General features: G+C 47.9%; 8 protein-coding genes and 1 non-coding gene across 9 annotated transcripts; 3 read left to right on the forward strand and 6 right to left on the reverse strand.

Moving 5' to 3' along the window:
* Positions 1-287: 287 nt before the first annotated feature.
* EV420DRAFT_1632178 (NADP-dependent oxidoreductase domain-containing protein) lies at positions 288-2503 on the reverse strand (the record flags this gene model as incomplete). Its single annotated transcript, XM_060476174.1, has 10 exons — positions 288-613; positions 662-818; positions 873-1045; positions 1076-1142; positions 1188-1218; positions 1279-1307; positions 1359-1468; positions 1577-1677; positions 1714-1815; positions 2500-2503. 10 exons carry the CDS (start codon positions 2501-2503, stop codon positions 455-457), a joined length of 933 nt encoding a protein of 310 aa, XP_060321764.1. The 3' UTR covers positions 288-454.
* On the reverse strand, positions 2045-2116 carry EV420DRAFT_t336. Its single transcript has one exon. It is a non-coding gene; the product is annotated as a tRNA-Pro (tRNA).
* Positions 2504-3263: 760 nt separating the features above from the next.
* Positions 3264-4371, forward strand: EV420DRAFT_1282482 (uncharacterized protein; the record flags this gene model as incomplete). Its single annotated transcript, XM_060468297.1, has 3 exons — positions 3264-3454; positions 3506-3959; positions 4012-4371. 3 exons carry the CDS (start codon positions 3264-3266, stop codon positions 4369-4371), a joined length of 1005 nt encoding a protein of 334 aa, XP_060321765.1.
* Positions 4372-5681: 1310 nt separating this feature from the next.
* On the reverse strand, positions 5682-7199 carry EV420DRAFT_396280 (cysteine peroxiredoxin). The gene is made up of 8 exons (XM_060481969.1): positions 7031-7199; positions 6831-6971; positions 6667-6762; positions 6405-6614; positions 6255-6347; positions 6115-6195; positions 5902-6057; positions 5682-5845 (listed from the first exon to the last, which is right to left on the reverse strand). Exons 2-8 carry the CDS (start codon positions 6831-6833, stop codon positions 5810-5812), a joined length of 675 nt encoding a protein of 224 aa, XP_060321766.1. The 5' UTR covers positions 6834-6971; positions 7031-7199; the 3' UTR covers positions 5682-5809.
* On the reverse strand, positions 7119-9416 carry EV420DRAFT_396271 (uncharacterized protein). Its single transcript, XM_060481968.1, has 5 exons — positions 9097-9416; positions 8740-9048; positions 8343-8690; positions 8008-8289; positions 7119-7952 (listed from the first exon to the last, which is right to left on the reverse strand). Exons 1-5 carry the CDS (start codon positions 9371-9373, stop codon positions 7507-7509), a joined length of 1662 nt encoding a protein of 553 aa, XP_060321767.1. The 5' UTR covers positions 9374-9416; the 3' UTR covers positions 7119-7506.
* Positions 9417-9558: 142 nt separating this feature from the next.
* Positions 9559-11539, reverse strand: EV420DRAFT_1653918 (uncharacterized protein; the record flags this gene model as incomplete). The annotated part of the gene is made up of 19 exons (XM_060478775.1): positions 9559-9641; positions 9699-9720; positions 9775-9976; positions 10034-10040; positions 10098-10144; positions 10196-10312; positions 10366-10466; positions 10512-10573; positions 10628-10639; positions 10692-10716; positions 10772-10806; positions 10862-10896; positions 10952-10996; positions 11050-11093; positions 11150-11204; positions 11257-11270; positions 11331-11406; positions 11459-11477; positions 11533-11539. The coding sequence occupies 19 exons, from the start codon at positions 11537-11539 to the stop codon at positions 9559-9561; spliced, it is 1008 nt and encodes a 335-aa protein (XP_060321768.1).
* A 1440-nt stretch (positions 11540-12979) lies between these two features.
* On the forward strand, positions 12980-13804 carry EV420DRAFT_1653919 (uncharacterized protein; the record flags this gene model as incomplete). Its single annotated transcript, XM_060478776.1, has 2 exons — positions 12980-13735; positions 13793-13804. 2 exons carry the CDS (start codon positions 12980-12982, stop codon positions 13802-13804), a joined length of 768 nt encoding a protein of 255 aa, XP_060321769.1.
* Positions 13805-13957: 153 nt separating this feature from the next.
* On the reverse strand, positions 13958-15661 carry EV420DRAFT_1682776 (uncharacterized protein; the record flags this gene model as incomplete). Its single annotated transcript, XM_060479236.1, has 15 exons — positions 13958-14106; positions 14159-14177; positions 14235-14427; positions 14493-14521; positions 14576-14603; positions 14655-14771; positions 14825-14925; positions 14975-15036; positions 15090-15101; positions 15154-15178; positions 15227-15261; positions 15317-15351; positions 15407-15451; positions 15506-15549; positions 15611-15661. The coding sequence occupies 15 exons, from the start codon at positions 15659-15661 to the stop codon at positions 14063-14065; spliced, it is 840 nt and encodes a 279-aa protein (XP_060321770.1). The 3' UTR covers positions 13958-14062.
* Positions 15662-15991: 330 nt separating this feature from the next.
* Positions 15992-17787, forward strand: EV420DRAFT_396392 (uncharacterized protein). The gene is made up of 7 exons (XM_060481970.1): positions 15992-16367; positions 16420-16483; positions 16537-16821; positions 16871-16995; positions 17048-17061; positions 17117-17262; positions 17310-17787. The coding sequence occupies exons 2-7, from the start codon at positions 16462-16464 to the stop codon at positions 17576-17578; spliced, it is 861 nt and encodes a 286-aa protein (XP_060321771.1). The 5' UTR covers positions 15992-16367; positions 16420-16461; the 3' UTR covers positions 17579-17787.
* Positions 17788-17887: the final 100 nt, after the last annotated feature.

Genomic DNA, 17887 nt, shown 5'->3' on the forward strand with positions numbered 1-17887 from the left:
CCCTGAGATTATGGCTAAGTGGACGTTATCAGGGTAAAGGAGAGCGTTGGCAGAGTTAGGTTCTGTATCATGCGTTCAAAGTAGTCAAGCCGGAATGCAATGCTGGGCGACTGTAAGGAGCTTGATAACTTGTCGTCAACTCATAAGATCCTCCGGATGTTATGACACCTTTAACGCCTGTCTCGGTGGTTTCACACTACATGCTTAGGGCGATCGCGTAAACCTTCAGGACCTCGCTCAAGTCGGAAAAGAAGTCAGAATATTCAAGGTTTTACCACGTTTCGTGCGTTACAGAGCGCTTCAGCCACAGACCGCAGAATTCTTCCCTCGCAAGGAGAATGTTCTCAGTCAAGGTCTTCCATCTTGTACTTTGGGAACAACTTGAGACTCGATTGCCATCCAATTGATACATGTAATAATACAAGTCACCTCTTTGTGCTTCGTCGTCGTAGAGCTACTTTGGTAACTCGGGTGTGGCCTGCATCACTGCTGCCATTCCAGTTGCTCCATACCTTGCTCCAGGAATATCACTTTCCTCGGCGAGTTTACGAATAGCAGCAATCTCCCCTTGGCTGAGTTGAACCTTAGCTGCTCCAAGGTTCTCTTCCAGATACTAGGGCGCGAGTGAGTGTGAGACATTGACGTGTTATTGCACAAATACCTTGATCTTCTTTGTACCAGGAATAACGACAAAGTCGTCGCCTTGTGCAAGGATCCAAGCAAGAGTAACCTGACCAGGCGTCGCGTTATGCTTCGACGCAATCACCTTCAAATGTTCAACGAGGTCGAGAATCTTGGGGAAGTTCTCCTTGGAATACCTATCGAAGCTTCATTACTATTGCGCTTTGAAACAGGCGAGCTCAAGGACGCACTTGGGGATAGTCTTTCGGAAATCCCCTTCTTCAAAGTCGTCAGGAGATTTGTATTGGCCAGTGATAAGGCCCCTGGCCAACAGAGAATACGCGACGACGGTGATACCTAGCTCTCTGGCAGTTTGCAAAATTGCGAATTTCGGGTCTTCGATATCGAGAACGAGGGGAGAAAACTCGAATTAAATAGTGGAGATGGGATGAACGGCATGTGCTCTACGAAGGTCCTTGGCTATGCACTCTGATAAGCCGAGATACTTCACCTTGCCCTCCCTGGCAGAGTATTTCAGCACCGATACGAGTATAATGCTATCAAACCGCGAACTGCACTTGACAAGCTCAGCCATAGCTGGCAACAGTATGCTGAAAGATAGTCAGACTGAAGTCACCTCGAGCAGAAAGAATGAACTAACTTCAATCGGTACGTTACGATCGGGTCTATTGAGCGGTAAGAGGCATTAGTCCAACTCCGTTTCGATAGTCGCTTACCGGTGCTGATAGTACAGGTCGATATAGTCGACTCCAAATCGCTCGAGGGATTTCGCACATTGCTCTTTGACAGTACTCAGGATCGCCCCGACCTCCATTGGGGGTGATACCTGAACTTGGAAGTAAGGAAAATCTCGTTTCGCTTGCCCAGTCCAGCTTGAACCTGATTATATGGGTGTCGGTCACACAGTCCACCTTACCTATGTAAATGCGGAAACATACCATTTCCCAATGAGAAGTTCAGAGTCCCCGTAAACGTTGGAAGAATCCCAGTGCCTGCAACCTTTCTCATATGCAGCATTCCAGAATCTGGACTGTGCTGTTAACAAGCGTCCAGTTTCTACGAGAAGAGAACTAGCCTTGAAACGCTCCTCATCGGAGTCTACTGCACCATAGAAGCTGCTAAGACCCATGGCACCAAAGCCGATGGGATTAATCAAAGCAGTCAGCCGATTTTCTAGGAGGTAAAGACATAATGATGGTTGCGAAAAAAGAACATATCCTGCTTAGTATTGTTCTTTATACGCTGACAAAACTGCATGACAAAGCGACTTCTCGAACAGTCTTTGAATCTACATCATAAGTGATGTCGATGAGAGGAGTGCGCACCTGCCCTGGCTATTTTAGGATAAAATGTCAAAATCTAATCTAATTACTTATTTAAATCATAAATACGGATCCAAAAAGGGCCTCACTGGGAATTGAACCCAGGACCTCCTCGACCCAAACGAGGAATCATGCTACTAGACCATAAGGCCACATTAATAGAGGAACTGTTTAGCTTGAGAACTCGTCCTGTATCAATATGAATCGTCCATGATTAACTTCAACTCGATCTTGTCGATACGAAAGATTGTCTTCCATGTCAGGGACCTCAATTGCACGTCTCGGTACGGGACCGCAAGGCAAGAATGAAGCAATGCACATTGCTTCACGGTATTTCATCTCTCAGCCCGTTTCTGCTGCTGTCCTAGTTGAGGAGCAACGCGTTCACAGTCGGTTAGTTCAATAGGAGCTTCGCGATGTTGCTGTCCTTAATCTGATCCTTCTAGGACATTCATCGTCACCCTTGAAAACTGTCACAGAGGCGATCAGTCAAGCTGAAGGATACCGAACTCGATTTATCTCGTGCGGTTCTCACTCATCACTCACAGTATTCTTGGCGATATCGCTCCTGAGATTCATTCTGGCAGAGTTCAGAAAGCAAATTTTGCATATGTCAGGCCCATTCATTCCTGGAACTCCATGGAACCTTCGAAAGTATCATATAAGGATACCGTGATGATCTCTGCTGAACTCGCACGTATCCTCACGAGATGCTCGTTGGGTATTAATTCTTCTGGTGTTGTTGACCACTACATCAAGCCTCGCTTGGAAACAATTCTCCAGAAAGAGGCCCTCCTGGAAACTACACCTGTTGCACGAAAGTGTGTGACTGCACTTCTGGGATCGGCCAGAATAAGTGAATTGACTTTGTTACCGCTCTCACTCTGCCACTCCTATCTCAGCACCAAAAACGTGATTTTTCTAACATACGTCTTCTGCCTACTTTCTGATGCATACGCATAGATAATCCTGAGTGACGAGACCAAAATTGCATCCATCGTCAGTTGGGAAGGTGCCCTTCTGTTGCCCTTGGGCATGAATGCATGGCATATACACGATTATTGTGCCATTCCTGTCCTGGCATATGAGTCGCTTTCTGTAGCCGAAGGTTTTTGGACAGCCCTAGCTGAAGCTTTCCCTGATCCCTTGTCTTATCGTGCGCTTATCACTGCAATGCAAGCGGGACTTGTCCTTAGCACATTTGACGCATCCTCGGAAACTCAAATCGACCTTGAGCGTATGGTCTCGGTGTATACTTGGCTAGAAGACACCTTTACTGGCATAACTACATCTCAAGAAATGAAGACCATATATCAATGTCCTTCTCCCGAGAATGCTGCAGCTCATCCAACGCCAATCACAAAGTCGACCCTTGTCGCCAAGCTTTCCCGACCAAAAGCCATAGCAGAAGCAAAACTCGCTGCGGCCAGCTGCTTCTCGCAAGCTGTCACGGCGGCGCGTGTCCATGATGAGCAAGGCTGTTTCAGTCTGTACGATCCTTTCTTAGTCTTATGTGTTACACGCACTCACCGCAGCTAAAGGACACTAGTGGTCACCTTCGAGAACGAAGACGAGGTCATCGTGCAACTCCAAGACTGTGAAATCGATTTGTCTAAAGTTGCACTTGCGCGCGGTCTCCTGGGCCCTGTCGTACCCGATATTCAATTTGGAAAAACTCAAAGTGTTGCCTTCGCCTATGTGGCTACTCTCATTCCGGGCACTATCTGGGACAGAGTTGATGCTTCGGCGGATGAGGAACTGAGCATTTGTGCGGAGATTGCTCAACTTCTAACGCGTTGTTCCTTGGGAGTGAGCAGTACTGCTGTTGTCGATGGATACGTTGTGCCTCGCTTGCAGAAAATACTGGAAGTAGAAGACTTTTCTGACACTCCAGAAGCACGTCGTCGCTTGGAGGGACTGCTGAACCCGGAAAGAGTTGCTGGACTGAAATCATTACCGCTATCTCTCTGTCACATAGACGTGAATCATCGGAACGTCAGTCCTCGTTTCAAGTTCGTGATTCACTGTATTTCTCACGTTGTCATAGATCCTTGTGGATAACGACAAGCATGTATGTGGTTTGATCGACTGGGAACAAGCGAATCTACTTCCCCTTGCAATGAACACATGGTGCATCCGTTTCCTGTCGGTTCCGATAGCAGGCGGGAAACACTTGCCGAACGAGCGCACGATACCCATAGCTGAAGCCTTCTGGGGCGCTTTCATTACCGGTCTCCCGCCTTCCCACAGGTCGCCAACGCACAAACGCTCCGTGCTGACCACCATGCAAGTTGGTCTGGCTATCATACATCACTTCGGTGATTATTGTGTTGTTAGAACAAACCTACAGGAGTTTGTTGACATTTTTGATTGGTTAGAGGATACATTCAGTAAGATGTGCATGTAGGCAGTTTGGTAAAATATACCATATTAATGTGATTGACAACCCAACTAGGGCTTCGCACCGTCCCGTATACGGTATACGGCCGTATAGCCACGGTACAGTGACGGGCGACGGCTGGTCCGTATACCGTACCGTCAAGGCTCTTAGAACTAGGTTGACGGTATGGTACGGGTATATAGACGGCCGTGCCGGTCGTCAATACGGCCGTTGAATAATACATACCTGATATTTCGGGCTTTGGAGCAGCTTCAGGTCCTTCCATGGGCACGTCGTCATCTGCATCGTGATAAACATTGACTTTCGAGGAGGATTTCAAGTTTCCGTTGGCATCGAGGGCGCACTGATCTGTCATGATGCCCAGAATGTGGTCGTAAGTCTGCGAAAAAAAGGACAGGCCCATTATATAGTAGATAGTCTTTCGTGAACTTCTCTGGCTTAAATTCAGCCGTATTTGAAAGGTGCACAGACCAGCGGAGGCCAAATTATTGCGCAACATGTGCTTGTAGTCAAAGGATGAAACGGGAGTAGAATAGAAGCAGCAGAAGCAGGAAATAGAAAGTATTCTATGCTGGTAAGGATTAGAGCTTGAGTAGAGCGAGTGAAAAAAGATCGGGTGGTAGCATTGAAGAGCTTGCGTGCCAGCACATCGTGGTACAATGTTAAGTGTATGGCAAACACGCGTGCAGCGTGATCTGATGACGGTTGTTTTTAGATACATGCACGGCCGTCGATTACCGTATGACGGCCGTGTTTATACGGTTGCTAACGGGACACGGGATGTCCGTATACCGTCCGTCTCTGGGCAAATTATTTCGCCAGACGGAACGGGTACGGTACCCGTACGACGGCACCCGTATAACCGTACTATACGGTAACGGTGCGAAGCCCTAAACCCAACTGTTTTGTGCGACTTCAGATGCGTCTTGTAATGATAACGCTCGTTTGAACATGTGCAATACGGCCTGCACGTTCACTACCGTCCGAATTTCGGAGTCATCTCCCAGGCATCTGACAGCCTGGACGCAGATAATGTTCGGCCTCGGCTGTACTGCAGTAACCGTGCTGAACGTCCTTGAGAGTCACTGACCCTTTCCAGGCCAAGCAGCCCCGGGGCCGTGATGATAGTGGCGATGGTGGGAACGCAGGGTGCAGGAGAAGCCTTTAAACAAAAAATCCTTATGTTCATAAGTGATCACCTAATGGCGCTATAATGGCGATTGAAAAGGTCTTCAATATCATTCTCTCCTCGATGTTGAGTGTTGATAGTACATACAGGATTAAGATCGGAACCCCAGGGTGCTTGACGGTATACCTTGGCAGCAAAGTGATAGTTCGGAGGCAAAAAGAACAGGAACGCCAAAATCGATCATCTCTTAGTTGCATGTACAAGCCTTACTATTACACATGAAATTTAAAAATTGTTAACCCATCCGCCATTTATTTAATCTACCTTCAAAGGAGTCGTCCGGAGGTAAGGCTACGAAAACGGAACGTTAAATCACCAGTCACTCTGCAAACGGACAAAGTACGCACATAGTGGACCTTGTGCTGAGGGAACAAGGTTTTCGCCTCCTCATTGCTGACACTAGCATGAACGATAACATCGTCACCCTTATTCCAGTTAACTGGGGTGGCAATACGATACTTATCACCCAGCTGGATGGCATCAATGACACGGATGATTTCGTCCTAATAGTAAGAACAAGATACATCAGATACAAGTACTTATAAACGACGGACACGTACAAAGTTGCGTCCGGCGACAGCGGGGTAAGAGATGGTCAGGCGGATGACCTTTTTGGGGTCGATGATGAAAACTGTACGAATCTGCCATTCAATGTGTTGTCAGCACAGAAGACGCGTCGGACATGCAAGTGGCAACGTACAGTGAATGGCAATCCCTTTGCGTCCCTGTTGGTGACATCCTGATAATCCAGCATATCGTACAAGTAGGAGATTTTGCGATCAGCGTCGGCAATCTGAGCGACGTTGCTTCAGTACAAAAAACACTGGCTTCGAATCAATACGATACTCACGATGGGGTATTCAACATGTGTAAGACCCGTCGTTTTCCCACCATACTCTTCAATGTCTTTAATCCACTGGTGGTGTTCCTCGAGACCGTTCGCAGAGATACCGATAACCTTGACATTGCGCTTAGCAAAGTCAGGTGCCCGCCGAGCGACTTCACCGAGCTCAGTCGTGCAGACAGGAGTGAAATCTCCTGGGTGGGAGAACAGGACGCCCTGCAGACATGTTAGTCCCAGTATCGACAGAAGGTACCAAGTTAAGACATACCCATGAGTCGCCCAACCACTCGTGGAACCTGATTTTTCCTAGCGTCGTCTCTGCCTCAAAATCGGGGGCAATGCTGCCAAGACGGAGAGTTTGATGCTTGTTCGGCCATTGAGGAGGTAGTGGTAATGAATATCGTGTTCGCAGACTAGGGGCGAGTTATATACCATCCCATCTCATCATAATGACGTGATTTCGACATTGACTGATTCAGATTCGTATATCGCACTTTTGGTGAGAATATAAACCCGTAAATATAACACCACTTGCCGAAAGTGGGCCGTTCCTCATTCGCTAGCGTGCGGGTTCTGGCCAAAATGTAGTTCAATCATCAGCAAGTGACGGAAGCAAATGAGGTAAGACTTGCCAAGAATGATCAGTTAATAATGAAAGCTTCCATTTGCGGGAGCGCTTCGAGGTCTCGATAACTTCGAAGGACCGGGGTATGTACAAAAGAACCTCGAAGTTCATTTCGACTGTCAAGTTTCCTACATCTAGAAGTGCGACGACATTTACTTGTTGACAGGACTGTACGTGATCAAAAGATTCATCATTCAGATAAGATGTGCCTCGGATCCGAAACAAATTGATTAACAATGAATGAGCTGCAGGGCATCTGAGCGTCCGAGCCAGGCTGTACAGCTGATAGATGCACCATCTAGGCTCAACACCACATCGGCAATCCAAGTTGTACATGCATGATGTACCCACTAACATGGTGTACACACCAGAGCAAAGCGACGGGTACAGATCCCGACAACAAAGTCGAAACGTATTCGCGATACGTATTGCAAACTGCGCCACACTTCACAGAATCCTCAGTCACAAGCAGTTTCGATCGAACTAAGGTCGGCGGTGAGGCGGATATGGACGCTGAAGCGGCATATATGGAGTAAATTGAAGTGGACGTGACGACGGCGGGGAAGGAGGGGCCATATATCGAGGATAACTGGGAGGAGGATACGGAAGACGGCTGTGAGGGCGTGCTGGAAGATGAGCGATTTGCTTCGCCTTGTCGTTGTTCGACGGCAACTGGGCCATCTTCTGCCGCTTACTGGAAGCTTCGACTTCATCATCTCGCTGTTTCCGTTTCTTCGCTTCCAAGTATTGGGAAAGCGAGGGCTCTCTTCGGAATCGGAGGAGGTCGATAATCTTTTCGTTGTCCGCCTTACAGCACACCGCAACCTTTGCATCGGACTGATTACGATACTGCGTAGGCACCGAAAACTCTCGAAGATCTTGTTGGCCTTTAGTCGGAGACAAGTTGACTGTTAGTGTACACGACCATGCTGTGACATATCGAGTAAATTGACTGGTCTGTGTTTGAGAAAAGAACCAGCTCACCATCCCGCTCATTCTTACACTCAAATGTAGGCTGCTCGCCGTTGGAGATCTGACACTCTTTTATCAATCTCGGTAGAAAGGAATCCTTGACTCTCTTCATCTCTTGTGTAATCCTGTTGACCTCTTTCGCCACCTCCTTCAACCACTCCCCAACACCCTGGGACATGGCCAATAAAGCTACGGCCGTTTTTGCCTCGCTTCGTTTGTGAAAGCGCGCATCAACGATATACGATTTGCATTCCTTAGGATTCGGACGGTCGATTCGGAGGAGACAACCTGACACTAGCAGCAATAAACTAAGCACACGGAAAGACACAATGGATTAAGAAACCTACTACTATTCTCCATGAAGGGCAGGTATTCGGCTTGTAGCTGACTACCGCGCGTTGACTGAACGGTCTGGTTGAGCCAACCGACTGCTTGAACTTCTGACACGTTTTGCTTTGACAGTGAAGGCTCGGGAAGAGGACGAGGAAGCAAATCGTAGAATTCTTGAAGGGTCGTCCGTCCAACAGATGGAGCCGCGGGTAATGAGGCTTCCCCAGTGAATTTCAGAGCCCCTTCTGCAATCGCTACTCCTGCGCACGCAGTCTTGGCTTCGGTAAAGTCCTTATACAGCGCGGCGGTGGAGTATACACGAAATGAATGTGAAGTCGCAAGAATCCGGAGAGCAGCAGCATGGCCTGAAAGGCAAGATCAGCGATACGACAAGAAGCACTTATACTGACTCACGCTCTCCATCCTTGGCAACAATATCATACCACTGGACCAAGAGTTTGCTCCCTTCGCACCAGTCTTCTATAGCTTTGACTCCAGGGTCCTTTTCAGGGAGCCCTTCAGCAGCCTTATTCCCATTCTCCAATAGAGCGAGATGTCCAGAGACCTTCGGCTCCCCTTCAGCGATAAATTTGAGTGCGCCATGCTCGATAGCCCGCTCGCACACCTGCGCTTTCGCTTCCGTCTTTCGAGTAAACGTGGTGTCTGACTGGTAGCTTCTCATCGAGCCATTCGGACGTGTTATCGTGAGGATACACTGTTTATCTACCAGGGATGATCAGAGGCGATATAAACAGGCAAATAGCTACGCACTGGCATCCGTTTCTTCGTTGAGATATTCAAACTTGAGCGCCCCCGTGCTCCCAAAAACCTTCTGGCATGTCTCGTGGAGGGTCCGATTCGCGTTTGCTGGTGTCTGTTCTTCATTCACAGCAGGCTTATCCGCCGTTGAGAAATGAAGAATCGTGTAAGAGGCATCGGGGACATCTGGTAGTGGCTTGTAGGGCAAGGCCTCGAAAGCTTCAAATGAAAGGCCTCCGATGGCGGCAAGATTCTGGGAAACAACGTCCAAAACGTCAAGGATGCCCATCGAGAGATTCCATCAAGATGGATGGATGTTACATAAAGAGACGTCTACAACCATTTTTCGAATTATTTTTTTCACGAAAAATATAGCAAAAATATATTTCTTGCTTGAATACCAATACAAGATGCTCGCAGCTCTATGGGTGGTGGTAATGATACAAAATCCTGCCCCCTCAACACCAACATATATTAGTCGGCGTGTAATCGAGTGCCTAATGCTACGGTTCCTTCTGGATCTCTGAGCGACGTCGTCACAAATCCAGATCCTGCAGCTGCAACGGTCAATCAGTGATAGCACAAAAATCCCAAACGCAGAATTTAAAAACTACCTTTTCCATACGATCCATCATGCTAAAGAGTGATCATCATAACACTCGCACCCACAAGTCAAGCTGGACCACGCACCAACTGATCATCAGAGTCATGAGCTTGCGAAAATTCAATCGCCCGTTCTCTCCAACCAAGATTCGAGATTTCCATATCGTTGACTGCCCGACTACGAACGACGGGGAATCGACCCTGCGAGGGAGTACTAGTACTGTTGAACGCAAGACTCGCGGTTGCAGTGTTATTGAGCTGTTCACGGAGGGCCGGTCGAGTGTTTAAGCTACGATGAATAGCGTTGAATATAGTGTTGCGAGAAGTACGATTTGGAAGAGCTCACATGGCCACTATATAGAATACGAGGCTCAGCTGAGAAAAGACAGCAAACGAACGACAGGACGTACACATCGTGATAACATATACCTTGTTAATACTCAGGTGTGTGGGCATCCTGACATTCAATAAGACTATCAGGCAGCTAAGACGAAAAACGGTGACGCACCAGTGCAAATTCGTCTGTTCCACGCTATACATGATGAGTGTCAGAGTCTGTATGACGGTCACCAGCAGTCCCCGGTTGATGATATACGTGAGCATTTTTTGAATTACATTATTCGTTCTGAAAGTTCATTTCAGGGCGAGTTACACGCCTAAAGATTCCGCAATACTTACCGAGGGATGCCTGTCCGGCTCCGAGATAGATTCCAAGATAAGGCGATTGTGATAAGGATATCTGCAAGGGCCGCTGAGCCGTTGAAAGCTGTGATCGTTGCCTGTGGAATGATTAGAACTTGAATGTACTAAGTAACTAGACTTACCACTCTGTCGTTCTTTTGAAGTCCCATGAAACTGTCGTCCTGAATTTGCGCGACAACGAAAGCTAGACAGGGAAATCAGAATGTTCTCACGTCAAAAGCGCTCTCGTGGAACTTACCAGTACAAGAACCTGGATGAAGTAAGAGATTAAAAATGCCCGGAAAAATAGGACACATGCGCACCAAAGCTTCCCAGTGCCAAAACAGTCTGCGAGGCCTAAATGAGGGGGGGGGGAGCAATACATCAATATAAGACCACTCACAATCACAGCAGGAACGAGCCAATTTTGAGAATTTACTAAAAAGACATCTCAGCGAACTTCGTCTCGGGCCGCTCACTTATCACGACTCACGTTTATAAATCCTAACAACAAAGAACAGCTCAACGCTGCAATAATGCACCATTGAGCATCTTGTGTCAGCACAGCGGCCAGAACACTCACATCAAAACAACGACAGCGGTCATCATTATCTCTGCGTCAAATGAACTAATAAGGAGTCATCAAACGCGAACACGAACAACTGTGTATCCACTACTCACTGAATAATAATCTGCATCTGATCCGTATTCCCAAAATTATCAACCTAGGGCGCCCCTGTTAGCAATGTTATACAAGAACGTCGAAAATTAGGTTCCTCACAAGATAATGATGCAAAATCTGGGTATTAACACCAGTCACAGCAGCGTCCATGGCTCTATCATGAAGTTCACGAGAAAAAAAGCAAAGGTTTGGTCCAAGTCACGTACACTAAAAACGCCACCTTTGAACGCCATCAGTATTCGATGAAATGCTCATGTTTCGCTGGGCAGGCAGAACTCACAAGGGAACGCATAAGCCATCCATCCGCATTCGCATTGAGGTAATTCCAAGCCTGTACGATCGTTATACCAAAGAGTCTGTGATATCCCGAGTCAGTAAACGGAAGGGACCGGATTCTCCCGCACTGACGCAGTTGAAAGAGCGTATCCTTAAAAGAAAACAGTGTCACCCCACTACCGATATGCTGTGGACTGGAAGGGTACTCACCATAAAAGAGCCCATCGGCCACCCCAGAGACGTCTATACTAACGTGTCCAATGGGACATGCGTCTGACGTTGACATATGCAACAAGAGCAAAGCAAAGGAGACACGGACATCCAACCGCGGTTTATATACCCTCAACCGCACATCAATCAGAAAATACCTGCGCATGTTACGGCTTGACGGGAACCACTAATACAAGATGGAACACGAATTCCCCGTCGCTATTGAATGCCGATTGTCTACCAGCTCCGAGGCACACTCTGGATTTTCCAAGCTTCTTGAGATTACGGCTGCCGGTATAGGTGAGAGTCCGTTGTATCGGAGCCGGTTCTTGCGTTAGTTCCCGCGATCTTGGTGGTGTGAAATTGGAACCGCGTTGACGATATTCTACCGCTGACTTCTACGATTGGATCGTGGATGTACCAAGGACAATAGGGGAGTCCGTCTGTAGCTACATGTCCCGAGAATACTCCACTTTCTTGGAGCTGTTCGATAGACCGATGACCATGGGACAAGCTCAACAGCAAGGCAGTAATCTCTTACCTTGTTCTCCCTTGACATGCATAGCCAACATTAGCTTTCAGTAATCAATGCTGTCCTTTACGCTTCATCTACCATCAGCTGACCGTGACAAAGAATCTAAAGACTGATGCTTACCCGTCTGCCGGGTAAGATGATGCCATGATAACCGACTTTTAAGTAACCATCATCATACCGCCCACTATCATGTCGACCCTCTATTCACCTCTCAAGGCTTTGTAACCGTCTCGGATCCCGTTTCGCCGTCTGATTTCCCTTTACTGCGAGCGGCGTCGTGGAGAGTAAGCGGAGCGGGCGTTCAATGCTCCGCCGAACGACACAGCTAATGGTGACTCTTTGTCCAAGATACATACGGCCAATTATGTCAGAGACCAAGGACCTAGACTACGTAGCCTTGAGAATGAAGCATAAGGGCATAAGGCAAAAGTTCACTCGGTGTCGCCATGAGCTTGCATTTTCAGACGTCGATTGTTCTGCCGATGATGGCTCGGTTGCTTGTCGGCTGTTCTGGAAATAAAACTAGGAAATGGTTGACTGCCATCGGCGGGTAAGGTGAGGAGATATACGAAGAACAGGAAGCCCAGCTCGGCCAATCCCCTAGTTCTCTAGGCTATCCAGGAGATTTCGAGCAAGGAGCGACAATAAAAACGGTTGCACCATGGATAGGACGGGGTCTGGTCACCTGATAGTAATTTACAAAGGCCCACAGCGGGTCATGGAGGAGCATTTCTGCAGAACCAGATGAGGGAGGCGCGAGAACTGAGATGTCCTTTTCGGTACATAAAGACTTATTTTACGAAAATAATAAATTAAATCCGCACATGGGAATTACCGATCACTTCAGCGACTTCATCGTCTTACAGAAAATTTCAAGGAAAACAGTCACGTTCCAAATCACTAACTGCATGGCTCACACCATTCGCTCACTCAAGTCCGGCAATGGTTGGACAAATAGCGAACTCGTCGGTTTCAACATTCAAATCCACGATGCCGACACTGTGACTTTCTTCAATACTCCTGATCTTCCTAGTCGGTCTAATGTCTCTTCCACTATCCTCAACAACGTTGAAGTGCCGCAAGGCCCTTTGACAAAAAATGACCGGCTATTCTTCCATTATCTGAGGGACGCCGTCAGAGGAGAAGAGTCTATGATTGACGACTTTGTGGCATTCATCTTGGGCATGCTAGAGTATGACGAGCCAGATCGTATCATACGCCGACGCAAAGATCTTTCGTTCGTCATGTGTGGTCAGACAGTCAACGCCCAGACCGACGTTTGTGTGACGACATCCACCGACATTCTTCTGCTTGTGCAGGGGGACAAAAAGGGTTATGATCCTGAACCACAGCTTATCGCAGAGGCAATTGCGGCCTTCTATCAAAATAACCGAGGCCGTGCTCTTTCTGGCCGACCTCCACTCGCTTCCAAAGTCTTCCCCGGGATCACGATGATCGGCGCTGTTCCCATCTTCTATCGTATCCCGACCACTGCAGAACTTGTTAGATGCATCGAAACTGCGACGTACCCACCCCAGGCCACGATTGTGCAGAGGTTCGTTCCGCTGGTCCCTAATCTAGCGCTGTATATGGTAGATGGTTTGGTACCTCTTGAGAACCGCCGTATTGTCATGCAGTGCTTTGAGGCGTTTAAAGTGTTTGTCGTGAGTTTCTGTCTGGTTGTGAGGGGTCACATACCAATGCTTGCTTTTGCGTTTTAGACCGAGGAATGACGGAGTTCACCCACGCTCAATAGGTACTTATACGAAGACCAGGAAGTTCAGCTCGATCTGGCCAATTGCTGCCCTGGTTCTCTAGGGAATTTCGAGCAAAGTGCAGTAGTAAAAAATGTCATACCATGGGTAAGACAGGATGTGGTAGTACTGAAGCGAGACGGGAATTGTGATTTTTGGTGAATCAATTACTTGAATCTGGCAGCTCGACACATATTTCTTAGGCTACCGTCACCACATCGAGTGCTTAATAGTATACTACGATTCTTCTAGTGTCGTCGCCACGAATTCGGATCCTGAAGCTGCAACAATAAATCGGTGACAACACAATGATCCAATAAAGTAGAAATTTACCTTCAAGTTTTCCCTCATGCTAATGATCCGTCAGAACCAAGCCATTTACACCCACAAGTCAAGTTGAACCACGCACCAACTGATCATGAGCCTGCGAAAACTCGATCGTCCGCTCTCTCAAACTCAGATTCGAGACCCTCATGTCGTTAACTACTCGGCTACGAACGACGGGGACTTGTCCTTGCGAGGAGGCGCTAGTGCTGTTGAACGCAAGGCTCTGTGTCACAGCGCTATTGAGCTGCTCGCGGAGGGCTGGTCGAGTGTTTAAACTACAACGAAAATTTGTTAAATTTGGTGTTTTCCGATCACGGAAGTACCGTTCGAAGAAACTCACATGGCCACTGTATAGAATGCGTAGTTGAACTAAGAAAAGGCAGCAAACGAACTACAGGACGCACGCATCGTGATAACATATACCTTGTTAATACTTAGGTGTGTGGGCATCCTAACGCTTGGTGTGACTATCAAGCAACTAAGACAAAAAACTGTGACGCACCAGTGCAATTTCGTCTGTTCCACGCTAAACATAATTAGAGTCAGAGTCTGCGTAACGGTCACCAGCAGTCCCCGGTTGATGATATACGTGAGCATTTTTTGGATTACGTTGTTTGTTCTGAAAGTTCATTTCGAAGTGAGTTACGCGCCTAAAGATTGCGCAAGACTTACCGAGGGATGCCTGTCCGGCTCCGAGATAGATTCCAAGATAAGGCGATTGTGATAAGGATATCTGCAAGGGCCGCTGAGCCGTTGAAAGCTGTGATCTCTGCCTGCAGGACGATTAGAAGATTCATGTAAGTACAAGGTAACTAGGCTTACCACTCTGTCTTTTTTAACAAGTCCCATGATATTGACGTCTCGAATTTCCGCAACAGTATAGGCTAGATAGGGATATCAGATCGTTCTCACGTCGAAGCAAGTTCGAAGCGCTTACCGGTACACGAACCTGGATGTAGTAGAAGGTTCAAAAATACCTGGAAAAGTCGACATATGCTCACCGAAACTTCCCAGCGCTAGAATAGTCTGAAAGCCGTTAATGAGGGGAAAGCATTATATTACGAGGGAACTCACAATCACAGCAGGAGCGAGCCAATTTTGAGAATTGACTAGAAGCACGTCTGAGTAAATCCCGTCTCGGGCCGCCTACCCATCACGACTCACGTTTGTATATTCTAACAACAAAGAAGAGTTCGACGCTGCAACAGTACAACACTCAAAATCCCGTGGTAGTAAAGGGGGCAGAGTACCCACATCAAAACAACCACAGCGGTCATCATTAACTCTGCGTTGAATGATCTGACAAGAATATCGTCAAATGGCTATACGAACACTATACCCAGCACTGCTCACTGAATGATAATCTGCATCTGATCCGTATTCCCAAAATTGTCAATCTAAAGTGCCCCCATTAGCATGCGTTAAGCGCACAAGAATGTTAAAAAGTAAGTCCCTCACAAGATAGTAATGGAAAATTTGTATGTTAACACTAGCCACCGCAGCGTCCATGGCTCTACCACGAGGTTCAGGAAAAATGAAGCAAAGATTCTAACGAAGTCACGCACACTAGAAACGCCACCTGTAAAGGCTCGATAGTTTGCTCGTAGCTCGCAGATTAGGCAGGACTCACAAGTGAACGCATCAGCCACCCATCTGCGTTCGCGTTAAGGTAATTCCAGGCCTGTATGATCAGTTATACCCCAAAGCCTGTGACATCTCGAGTCAGCCAACCGAAAGCAACTGGGTTCCCCTGTACTGACGTGGTTGAAAGAATGAATCCTAAAGAGAAAGCAGAATGGCATCACCACCACCAATGTCTAGAACTGGAAGAACACTCACCATAAAACAGCCCGTCGACCTCCTTCGAGATGTTTATACTAACGAGTCCAATGGGACAGATATCTGACGTGGACATGGCAACTTGAAGAGGATAAACATGATCCAACCGCGTTTATATAACCTCGACCCCACATCAATCAGAATATCATTGTACCTGTGCGAAACCGGAACCACCAATACGAGGGGAAACACGAACTTTCCGAGCGGCTATCGTCGGAATTGAATGCAGTCTGCATCATCATCACAGGGAGGTACCACCCGGGCACACCGGACGCAAGCATACAAGATGTAGCACTACGACATCCCTACGTCGCTAAAACACTCTCAGGCTGAGCTTACGCACTTAGGAACAGCCACAGAAGAACTGGAGAAACCTGTAAGCTGGCTTTCAGCAGTACCTTCATCATCGTCAGCTGACCGTAACTAAGAACCCAAAATTAATACTTACCGGTCCGCCGGAAACGGTGTTGATGAATGCTATCCCATTATGCCGTAAGTTACCACCACTATAATGTCGGCCCTCAAGAACCAATTCACTTCTCAAGGCTTCGTAATTGTTCCCAATCTCATTTCGCCGTCTGATCTCCCGTTACTGCAAGCGGCGTGCGAAGACGTCGTGGAACGTACGCGCAGCGGGCGTTGGACGCTCCGCCGAACAGTTGGGAAGCAGTTCCCACCGTACGATGCAGATAACGACGACTCCTGGGGTGTGCAGATGCTCATGCACCCCGAGCTCGGCCACCCTATCTTTGCGCAGTGGTACACATCCGATGCTCTGACCAGCGTGGTGAAGGAACTGCTAGATTGTAAAGAGGAAGACTTGCAGATGGGTGAGTGGGGTAGATAGCGCTTTGATGGTACTGATGCCGCGTGGGATAGAGCTATTCAACTTGTTGATAAATCCCGTCTCCCACGACTTTGCGCTGAGATGGCACAGGGATGACGTGAAGGGGGACGCTAGCCTTGAAGAGGAAAAGACGGCATTGGCGCTCTGGAACCATGGGGTACGACGTTGAGGCTCTGTACCAGACAGCTTATCGTTGTTCGGCTGCTTAGATTCAATGGAACACGTAGGCCCCGTTCGTCGTCCTCGAAGACGAATTGTCTCACCGTTCACGCTGAAAGCGCACTGTACGAAGACGCTTGCCTTTACGTTGTCCCGGGCTCGCATAGCGTCCCACGGACTCCCGAACAGAGAATGCACTCTACTACGATGGATGCACCTGAAAATCCACTCGACATGCCTGGTGCTATCGCTGTGATATTGAAACGTAAGTTCTCGTCACTGCTAAGCAATGAAGACTCACCGCTGTACTAGCTGGAGACGCCGTCTTCTACAACAATAATATCCTCCATCTCGGTACCTATAGCGCCAAAGCTAAACGTGTGACGCTTCACGCCTCTATGGGCGACATCCGCGGCGGCTCTGTGCGTGCCCGTAACGTTCTCCAACACGGGCTGAGGTGGATGAAGGAGGATAGTTTTCGTGATGGTCTGACCGATAAAGGAAAGGCGATGCTTGACCGGCTGATTGAAATGCAGAAGCAGAATGAGGGTATTACGATTGGATATTCTTTGGATAACTAAACCGACCGCAGGCGTCTCCAAAATTCATAGCATGTACAACAGACGACAATCCTACACGTGTGTAAGAGATAAGTAAATGACGGGTCAAATATGGGAATCAGGGAAGAATATACAGTAATTTTGTCTAAGCAAAGCGAGCGTCCAAGAAGATGATATCATCATGTCGTTGCGGAAGTGACATCCACAGCCTCTGCCTCTGCTGGGTTGGGGCCTTCAACGGGTTCCGGAGATCCATCAGCATCAGCGTCCGAGGTTTCATCGAGTCCTGAACTTGGAGCAGCGGGCTCTGTATCACCAAATCAGTGTGCG

Source organism: Desarmillaria tabescens (genome assembly GCF_030435595.1).
Source record: "Desarmillaria tabescens strain CCBAS 213 chromosome Unknown EV420scaffold_183, whole genome shotgun sequence".
NCBI classification, from domain to species: Eukaryota; Fungi; Basidiomycota; class Agaricomycetes; order Agaricales; family Physalacriaceae; genus Desarmillaria; species Desarmillaria tabescens.

Coding starts and splice junctions, on each gene's coding strand:
- EV420DRAFT_396271 (XM_060481968.1), bottom strand. CDS start 9,373: ATGGGCATCCTTGACGTTTTGGACGTTGTTTCCCAGAATCTTGCCGCC. Junction 9,049..9,096: donor CAACGAAGAAACGGATGCCA/GTGCGTAGCTAT, acceptor CATCCCTGGTAG/ATAAACAGTGTATCCTCACG. Junction 8,290..8,342: donor GCCCTTCATGGAGAATAGTA/GTAGGTTTCTTA, acceptor TATTGCTGCTAG/TGTCAGGTTGTCTCCTCCGA.
- EV420DRAFT_396392 (XM_060481970.1), top strand. CDS start 16,462: ATGAATGCTATCCCATTATGCC. Junction 16,484..16,536: donor GAATGCTATCCCATTATGCC/GTAAGTTACCAC, acceptor TCACTTCTCAAG/GCTTCGTAATTGTTCCCAAT. Junction 17,263..17,309: donor TATCGCTGTGATATTGAAAC/GTAAGTTCTCGT, acceptor CCGCTGTACTAG/CTGGAGACGCCGTCTTCTAC.
- EV420DRAFT_396280 (XM_060481969.1), bottom strand. Junction 6,058..6,114: donor CTGTCGCCGGACGCAACTTT/GTACGTGTCCGT, acceptor TCTTACTATTAG/GACGAAATCATCCGTGTCAT. Junction 5,846..5,901: donor CTCAGCACAAGGTCCACTAT/GTGCGTACTTTG, acceptor CCGTTTTCGTAG/CCTTACCTCCGGACGACTCC.